Source organism: Myxocyprinus asiaticus, chromosome 50 (genome assembly GCF_019703515.2).
Source record: "Myxocyprinus asiaticus isolate MX2 ecotype Aquarium Trade chromosome 50, UBuf_Myxa_2, whole genome shotgun sequence".
NCBI classification, from domain to species: domain Eukaryota; kingdom Metazoa; phylum Chordata; class Actinopteri; order Cypriniformes; family Catostomidae; genus Myxocyprinus; species Myxocyprinus asiaticus.
This window is the reverse complement of record NC_059393.1, coordinates 7,750,001-7,760,000: the sequence shown is the minus strand read 5'-3', so window position 1 is coordinate 7,760,000 and position 10,000 is coordinate 7,750,001. Positions and strand designations below refer to the sequence as shown.

The 10,000-nt window shown below is 36.1% G+C and overlaps 1 protein-coding gene across 13 annotated transcripts in view; it reads left to right on the top strand.

Annotated features, from left to right (window-relative positions):
• The window catches only part of LOC127438663 (dedicator of cytokinesis protein 3-like), a 260,066-nt gene that overhangs the window by 210,688 nt on the left and 39,378 nt on the right, over window positions 1-10,000 (top strand). For 9 of the 13 annotated variants that reach the window (XR_007896784.1, XM_051694383.1, XM_051694385.1 and 6 more), the window contains 9 exons: window positions 525-631; window positions 1,505-1,676; window positions 1,811-1,908; window positions 2,753-2,836; window positions 4,482-4,582; window positions 4,747-4,828; window positions 5,202-5,372; window positions 7,139-7,231; window positions 8,023-8,215. Coding sequence is in view for 12 of the 13 variants with exons in the window: in XM_051694383.1 (XP_051550343.1) it covers window positions 525-631; window positions 1,505-1,676; window positions 1,811-1,908; window positions 2,753-2,836; window positions 4,482-4,582; window positions 4,747-4,828; window positions 5,202-5,372; window positions 7,139-7,231; window positions 8,023-8,215 (1,101 nt within the window). In the remaining variant the exon portion in view is untranslated. The remainder of the gene's footprint in view (window positions 1-524; window positions 632-1,504; window positions 1,677-1,810; window positions 1,909-2,752; window positions 2,837-4,481; window positions 4,583-4,746; window positions 4,829-5,201; window positions 5,373-7,138; window positions 7,232-8,022; window positions 8,216-10,000) is intronic. The other 4 variants (XM_051694390.1, XM_051694391.1, XM_051694388.1 and 1 more) reach the window with 1 other exon arrangement.

The following is a 10,000-nucleotide window of genomic DNA, read 5'->3' as shown; positions in this document are numbered from 1 at the left end:
GAAAGTTGATAGGGACATGTCCATATCATCCCTACCTAAACTTACACCTCTGAGTGGCAGTACCATGGTACAGTGATGTTATCAGATAGTAATACCATCATTGACACAAATTGGCTTATTTGATTGGTGACCTATATATAGTGCAAAATTATTTCAAATATTTCCAAATAGTGCTTATTTCCATGTTTAAATAAACAACAATCTAAGATTTTCTTTTGAACATCACTATAATCCTGTATAATCATGTATCTGGTACTTACGTGGTACTCCAAAGGTGCTTACAAGAATACCATGGTATTACTGTGGTAACATTTTTGAGACTTTTTTGGTAATGATTATTAAACCTTTTGGCCAAAGTTGGCATGTCATTCTTTGCAGCACCCCCCTCCTCCCGCCCCCCCCCAACCCACTGGCTACATTAACTTTCATGAAGTGTTATAATGCATTTGAGTAAATTTTTCTAGTGCTAATATTGAAATATAGCTGCTAATTTAGAGAGTATCCCCCCTTTTGTGTGTCCACAGCAAAGGACAAAGGAGAAAAGAAGCTTTTTGGCTTTGCGTTCACTCCGCTCATGAGAGAGGACGGCACCACACTGTCAGATGAGAGCCATGAGCTTTACGTCTACAAGGTGAAGACAACCTGTGCTATTCCTGTATAGAAATCTGTATGGAAAGGAATCAATTATCAATTTATTAATTTAAAAATAGAAATACAAATAATGAAATATCCCTATTATTTTAATGAAATACAATTATAATTGGGTATATATATATATATATACACACACACAGTACTGTGCAAAGGTTTTAGGCACTTGTGAAAAATGTTGCATAGTGAGGATGTCTTCAAAAATATTGACATAAATAGTTTTCATTTATCACTTAATGTCATACAAAGTCCAGTAAACATAAAAAAGCTAAATCAATATTCAGTGTGACCACCTTTGTCTTTAAAACAGCCCCAATTCTCCTAGGTACACCTGGACACAGTTTTTCTTGGTTGTTGGCAGATAGGATGTTCCAAGCTTCTTGGAGAATTCACCACAGTTCTTCAATCTATTTAGACTCTCTCAATTGCTTCTGTCTCTTTATGTTATCTCAGACAGACACAATGTTCAGTGGGGGGCTTTGTGGGGGCCATGACATCTGTTGCAGGGCTCACTGTTCTTATATTCTAATCTTTTCTATTTGCAAAAGTAATGATGTAGTTAAATATTGAACTAAAATAAACTATTAAATAATATTTGAAGTATGAATTGCATTTTAATAAAAGCATTTGCCAATTGCTTTTTTTTAATCCATTTACCAACCATTTGTCATTGGATCAATACCTATCAGACAAGTCAAAGTCACATAATTGTGCTACAACACAAAATCAAGAACGCATGGGCATACAAACGAGAGGCAGTGTTAGAAGTGAAGTTATATTATTTGCAGTAAAGTAATGGCATGGCATGTTCACTTGCTGTTTAAAATTCACTTCTATGCTTGTTTATGGTCAGTGTGATGAGAACACAACCTTCAGTAACCACGCACTGTACCTGGGACTGCCCTGCTGTAAAGACGACTTCAACGGCTGCCCAAACATCCCATCCAGCCTCATATTCCAGCGCAGCACAAAGGAAAACCTCTGGATTTCCACTCAGCTTTCCTCTACCAAATTAACACAGAATGGTAGCTAACAAGCATTTTATAACATGTTATTACACATTAATAGCAACTTTAGCACAATATTCAGTTTTCAACACTTATATCAGTTTTTATTTTTACTCATCAGAGTTATAACACTCTATTGTTGTGTTTTGAAGTTGATCTACTAGCTTTGTTAAAGTGGAAAGCACATCCGGACCGCGTAATGGACATTTTGGGTCGATTACGGCACGTCTGCGGGGAGGAAATAGTCAAAGTGAGTCCTGTTTAAAATATTTTTTTAAAGACCCCATGAAATAAAAACTCCATGTGGTTTTTAGTCAATGTCTGTTAGCTTTGAATTTACCTATTTGCAAGGATTATCTTAATCAGTGTTGGGTGTAATCTGATTACAAAGTAATCAGTTACTGTAATCTAATAACTTTTTTGTCGAAAAGTAGTGTAATACATTACATTTGAAATTCTTGAAATCAGATTACAGTTACTGATTTTCAAGTAAGGTAATGTCTTTTAAGTACATTACTTGGCTTATACACTTCTAAAATATTATTTATGCATACTGTATAATACATTTAAAATATGATTTATGTTCAAATCAACATCTGTTCATGTTTCTGCGACAGCTGAAGGGCGTGTGACAATGGACAAAGAGGAAATGAAGACAGTATTTTGAGCAAAAAAAATTTACTTCTGTGGAAAATGTTGTAGAAAGAACTTAAAATTAAAGTAATTAGTAATGTTATTTATTTTTGCTGAATTAATCAGTAAAGTAATCTGATTACAAAAATATAGTTGTTAGTCATTTTAACTGATTATTTCTTTTAGTAGCTCACCCAACACTGCTCTTAAAAGTTTACAAAATTGACATTTAAGCAGATATATGCATTTAAAATTTAATTGACTCATGTTGCACTACACTGATTTTTGTCCAATAAAATGCTTAGAACAAGAATGTCCTTCCTCCTGATACAACCACTGTGCTTGTCAAGCAATTTAATGGGGACTTAAACAGTTTAAAAGAGTATTATCAAAAACAAAAAACTAATTTTAATGTCTGCTTAATATAATTTACATGTATATGTTTGATATTTCTTCTCCAGTTTCTTCAAGACATCCTTGATACACTGTTTTCCATTCTGGATGAAAACACAGACAAATATGGACCCCTGGTGTTTCAGTCACTGGTTGGAAAATATTAATATATGACTTCTGTCTGACTACGCCATAGCTTATTTAATGTTAATAATTCACAGCTGTAATAACGTCCATTTCCCATTCATCAACAGAGCTTAAACTTTGTGTGTGCATGCCCTTAAATGTGCACAATCCATCTTTTTCAGCAGTGCCCATGCTGTATGTGTGTGTCTGTTTTGAAAAATGGAAGTTCTCAGCTGGCATGGTTCCAGACATTATTTGGGATTCACAGCAGCCTGATGGTGGCATCTCCAGAGAGCGTTTAGCTTCTTGTACTTCTGTAAAGTTCTTGTACTTCAAGACGTTCTGCTGTAGCCTCTTTTGGCCTGAATACATCTGTCATGTTTCTGTGAGAAGCTCAATGCACCTACACAGGCTATATTCTTTTTACAATGCTGTACATTTTATCAAATGGTACCGCAGTACATTGGAATTCATTGTCTTTGGTTAATGGGCTGTCAATGCAAATTAAAATAACATTTTCATTAAATATTCGCAAAATGACAACCTGGTCTCATAGAATCACGTTACTATACATGCATTTTTGCAAAATTATTTTTTATTGGTTCGTAGTACGTTTCACGGCAGTTTCCTCGTGCAGTGACCACTAGATGAGCTACGACGACAATTACTTTTATTAACTTTCACACAAATCAGTGTTTAGAAGCTCCACAAAGATGCGTCTCGGATGATCCGATCACATGTAGTCAGGTGAGAGACATCACTGTTTACACCTGGTCTCCTATGACCACTTGTGTTTGGATTTCGAGGGGAGGGTCTCTGATTTCATTATGAAATGCATCAATCACTATGTCATTGTGTTTTTGCATGATTACAAACCACAAAAAAAGTCATAAAAGACAAAGACAGCAAGAAAAAACTGTTGCACTGTTTCTCCCAGATGGAGTTGAAATTTAAATTAAGCACAAACGCAACACTTCGAGCAAAACAATCCGTTGTTTTAGTGGAGTAACTGAATTTGCTGAGGGTGCTTCTCATCTGTTTCCATGCATGTTGATCTTAGACACAATGAAGAAGATCTGTCAAGTTCTCATTCTTGTAAATGTAATTACTTTTTCAAATTTTCCGATAGGATGGTTATTTCCTATTAAATTCGCTCATAACCAGCAAACTGTCAAGCATAAACCTTCAAAACCTCATCTGTTTGGAAGAACATTTAACTCGCTTTTAGCACCACTCAGTGGACATTTCACTTCAGAACTGCTGTGATGCGTTTAATGAACCACGCTCCAAAATGTCACCAAAATAATTTTCATGAGATTAGGTTCATTTTAGGCTTGTCGGCAAACCTGCAGCCTGTTAGTAAATGCAGCAAAATGCTGTTACTCATTTCACCTGCAAAGACGGCATTTACTTAGAAGTCTTTTATTTGATAGAGGGAGGGTGAACAGTGTTAATGAAAAACTTAAGTAAGACTGCTTTTGGTGCAAAAAACTTATAAGTGGAAATCAAGGGAAAAAAAGTGATACAAATCTATGATATGACCTCTTTTAAATGACCATTTTCTGGCAAAAGCATCTCAGAAATCACTGTAGGCATCTATTGCATGCTTTTCAATCAGACTGTTTGACCTGATCTGTGACCTCCTGACCTCTGTTGTCCATCACTGTCCAGGTGTTTATCATCAATCTACTTCGGGATAGTAAATTTTATCACTTCCGGCCTGTGATGGACACCTACATCCAGAAGCATTTCGCTGGAGCTCTGGCTTACAAGTGAGTCCTTCACTTTTTGCTTAGGAATATTTCACAACAAATGGAATAGACCTTGGTCAAGATATGCATAAATGTAGAGAGATTTCATATTTTTAATACGTTTTGAATGTGAACCCAATAACTCCTCTTGGATAATCTAACTAGATGTTCAATTTGAAATGCAGAGAGCTGATTCGCTGTCTCAAGTGGTATATGGACCGATCAGCAGAAGTCGTACGGCAGGATCACATCCAGGAAGCCATGAGAGTAAGATCTCCGTGATGTCACAATGAACACTTTACTAATGCTCGTTTTTGGCATTTAGTCATTCCAACCAATTACATCAGAGTCCTCTTACAGTCTAAATCTAAATTCTGTCATTATTTACTCACCTTCAAGTTAAGAATTTTCATGCATTTCTTTTCCATACAATGATAGTTTTCCAAAAAGAAATGAATTTTATGTGACATTTAAGTTGTTGTTCAATGAAGATTCACTGCTTCACTGATTCAGGCTTGTCTTTTTATCAGGACCTATCTTGATAATTGGAAAGTTTTGAAGATATTTTAGAATATAAATGTTGTTTAACTCAGATACTTTCAGATTGAAATTACAAAGCTAACTGTGAATATTCTCCCAGGCTCTGGAGTACCTATTTAAGTTCATCGTCCAGTCGCGGATCCTCTACTCGCGGGCCACCTGTGGGATGGAGGAAGATCAGTTTCGGGCCAGTATCCAGGAGCTTTTCCAGTCCATCCGCTTTGTACTCAGCCTCGACAGCCGCAGCTCTGAGATGCTTATTTTCACACAGGTGAGATACAAACCCAAGATACTTTGAGAAATATGTCAGTGCCTTGTTGCAAAGGGTATGTGAATTCATTCATGAATAGGCTGCAAGTCCTGAGAGTACAATATATTCCATATAGCACAGATGATACTATTAAAATCTATGAAAGTTAAAAATAATGTAGAAAATACTGCAACATATACTGCAACAAACTGCACAATAACTGATAACATCATTCAGTAGTCCAGTACAGCATTTACCCTTGTACTGTTACTGCATTTATCAGAGGACAAATAAAAAAACGAAAGATTTGGAAGGCTGTGATTTTTAAGACAGATTATAAAGACTGCATTTAAAAATAAAATGCTTGACTTTACCAGAATTGGTCTATAAAAACACAAGACTGCTGAAATTATAGACTTTTGAATTATTCCAAGTAAACAACAAAAAAATGATCCATATATACTTGTTGAATTCTACCAAAAACATACCCTTTTTTTCTTCCTGGATCATATACATATGTGCGAGTTCGTGTGTGTGTGTGTGTGTGTGTGTGTGTGTGTGTGTGTGTAAATTTATCTTGTTTTAATTGTTTACTTTTTTTACAAAACCAAAATACTGATAAAGAAAAAAAAATTATATTTTAAATTTTGGACACAAGGACTAAAAAAATGTGTGCTTTGAAGTTTTCAAAAGTGAAAGGTTTAGTTGCATTGCATTACTGATGTTTGAAGCCATGCTTGTTGACCCAGGATCAAAATTGTTTCCTTTAGGCCCGTGTTTGTTTAGTCTTCTATCAGACTGACATGTAGAGTGAGCTAAAATCAGACAAAACAATGTTTTTTGTTTTTGTTTGCTTCTTTGCCGAATGAAACTCACCACTACTACGGTGTTTAGGGTGGTTGCCTGGGCATTGCTATGTCATTGCTAAGGTATTCTGAGTATTTTTAGCACATTTTGTGGTTGCTAAGGTGCTTTGAGTGGCTGCTAGTGCATTGCTAGGTGGATGTTAAGGTGTTCTCAGTGGTAAAATTTTTCTCTTATTACAAAAGAAGATCGCAGAAATATCATCAGGAGTATTGCGGGAATATAAAGAGTTGCAATAGACTGATTCATAGATTATCTTTATTTTGTGAGTGTGGATGATTGTGTATGATCCCTTCAGTGATTGCCATTTAAAGTGTATGTCCATACTCAACTTCAGTGAGAAAAAGATGTTCAGTTTAAACAGACTGTTTCGGCTGACTGTTCTGATTTTGGATTTTATCAGTTGTTTATGAGTTGAAGATCCCTACCGCGTCACACAACCATGCCGTGTTCAGTGTTGACAGACAAATTGCTTGTCGCTGGGATCTTATTGAGTCGCATCTGGTTAGGACACAGTGTTAGGGTTAGGGGTTTGTTCAAAACACTAATCACATGCAGGACACACTTATATTTTCTATGGCATGATTGACTGTGTTTTGTATTTCTTCCACAAGGTTTCTTTTGTCACCACCGTATTTTATTGTTCAAGTCTCCAGCAACACATCATTGAAGTCTGACCCCACTAGGAAATCGACGACAAAATAACACAAGGCTGTACTTTGATTAGTCAAAGTGATTGATTGGTGACTAGACCGGTATAGACTTCCAAGGACAGCACTGCTGCTTTCATGAAGCCTAGCCTTTTATGTTTTTGTTGACTTGATTTTCTTCTTGAATTGCCCCATATTGTACCTTTGTGGACTCCTCCCATCCTTGCCCTGGCTCTTGACCCAATCCTATCCCACCTCACTGTACCCCCCCAGGGTCCTCAGCCTCCTACAGGACAAGCCAGTACCAACCAGGGCAGCTGCTTGCAGCCGTTGAGCTGTAATGCCCCACGGCCTTCTCCGCTGTCTGTAAGTAGAAGCAGCTTGCTGAATTGCCCCACAGTAATCGAACAAAGACTTCCTCACAACCCAACCCAACCCAACTCCAAAGTCCAAAACATCTACTGCCGCAAGCAACCACCCACTACCTTTTCATTAGAACCTGAATTTCAAATAAACTGAACAACACCAACAAATGCTTCTCACCTTTTCCCAAAGCAATGCATCTTCTGTTTGGTTTCTTGGCGTGTTTCTCGGTTTTGATTGCTGTGTTTGACACCAAATCTTCTACTGCACAAAAACCTTATTTGATCACCCCCACCATAACCTTTTCTATTCATTGGTGTTGAACCTGGAAACAGAGATCAAGTTGCTTGCAATGGATCGCACCATTGGACTGTTGATCAAAGGAGGAGTGGAAAGTCCTCAGAATCAAGAGATGTAGATGTCTGAACATTGCTGCCTTTAAAGGGGATATCCAAAGTGTCACTTAAGAGATGCCTTTAATTTACTTTTTAAGTTATTTTTGACTGTGACCTTGACACAGTTGATTACTATACAGTATTACACCAAAGTATATTTAGCATTTTATCCTCAAAACCTCAACTTGACTCTCTTTAAGATCTAATCTACTAATCTGACACCAGTAACAATGAGGAATTGACAAGCCCTCACTATAAAAGTATCTCTTGCTTTGTGGATGATGTCTGTCCCTTCTTTGGCCAGCAGTCCCTTCTCACCTTGAGTTATCCAATGTGGAACACTGACGTGCTTCATTAAAACAAACATTTCTTTCTTGTATCTTCCCATATCCTCTCCAGGCTGCCCTGCTCAACTCTTTTCCCGCCATTTTTGACGAGCTTTTACAGATGTTCACAGTGCAGGAAGTGGCAGAGTTTGTAAGGGGAACTCTGGGGAGTATGCCTAGTACAGTCCACATCGGTCAGTCCATGGATGTGGTAAAGCTGCAGTCCATTGCTCGAACAGTGGATAGCAGGCTATTCTCCTTTCCAGGTATGATTTCTGCACTTTTGTATTAATGAGATCTTAATCAAAATACTTGAAATTGTAAAGAATTAGTTCACCCCAAAATAAAAAAATTGTGTCATCATCCACTCACTTTCATGATATGAAATTTTCTGAAGCCATACGAAAGCTTTGTGTGAGAAACTGACAAAATGTAAATTGTTTTAGCTGAAAATCTTTTCCTCAGCTCTTATAACATTTGCGTATATACAAATATGCCACATATATAATGTTTAATATTTGCGTATATACAAATATGCCACATATATAATGTTTAACGTTTGCGTATATACAAATATGCCACATATATAACGTTTAACATTTGCGTATATACAGATATGCCACATGTAGATTTTTGCACCAGATTTGATATCATTAATGCTGAACGTTACATTTTGACATGTCACATGAGTTTTATAAAATGCAATAAATCATGACAGGCTGTGAATTACAGTGATTTTACCATGGGTAAGATATGATGATAGGTATGACACTAAGCATTCTTTCCCTGTGTTATATAAAGTAGTTCCAAGTTATTATTCAATGAAAACAAATTTAGATCGAGACTTAATTTTATCTGGAATTGAAAGGATGGTGGGTGGGAGGGACGAAAATATGAGTGCTAGGTGACATCATCAATGAAAGAACATTCGTTTCAGAGAAAGAGCATGGTATTACATTTTTGATGAACTTAAGAAGCTATGATAAAGTCACACAGTTGCACAATTACCCAAGTTGAACAGTAATGATTTCACAGTTACAATTACACAGTTATGAGTACACAGTTACGATTACACTGTTAAGATTTCAGTTACGATTTCACAGTTATGATTTTACAGCTACGATTTCACAGCCATGATTACACAGTTGCAATTACACAGTTGTGATAACACAGTTACGATCACACAGTTACAATTACACAGTTACGATTACACTGTTAAAATTTCAGTTACGATTTCACAGTTACGATTTTACAGCTACGATTACACAGTTGCAATTACACAGTTACAATGACACAGTTACGATCACACAGTTACGATTAAAGTTACGATTTTACAGCTATGATTTCACAGCTATGATTACACAGTTGTGATCACACAGCTGGAATTACAGTTATGATTACAGTTACAGTATGACAGTTATGATTACACAGTTAAGATTACATAGTTACAATTTCACAGTTACAATTTCACAGTTTTGATTACACAGTTACAATTATGCAGTTATGATTATGCAGTTACAATTAAAGTTATAATTATACAGTAACAATTTTAGTTACAATTTTACAGTTATGATTTCAGTAATTTCACAGTTACATTTACACAGTTACAATTACAAAATTATGATTACACAGTAATGATTATGCAGTTACGATTACACAGTTACGAATTCACAGTTATGATTTCACAGTTATGATTTCAAAGTAACGATTACACAGTTACGATTATTCAGTTACAATTTCACAGTTACAGTTGTACTGTTACGATTGCACAATTATGATTTCACATTTACGTTTACTCAGTTACGACTGCACAGTAACAATTTCACAGATACGATTTCACAGTTATGATTATGTAGTAATGATTTCACTGTAATGATTGCAGTTACGATTGCACTGTAACTATTACACTGTTACGAGTATACAGTTATGAGCATACAGTTACGTTTTCACAGTTACCGTTACACAGTAAAGATGACACAGTAACAATTACATTGTAACAATTTCACAGTAACAATTTCACAGTTATGATATCACAGTTATAATTACACAGT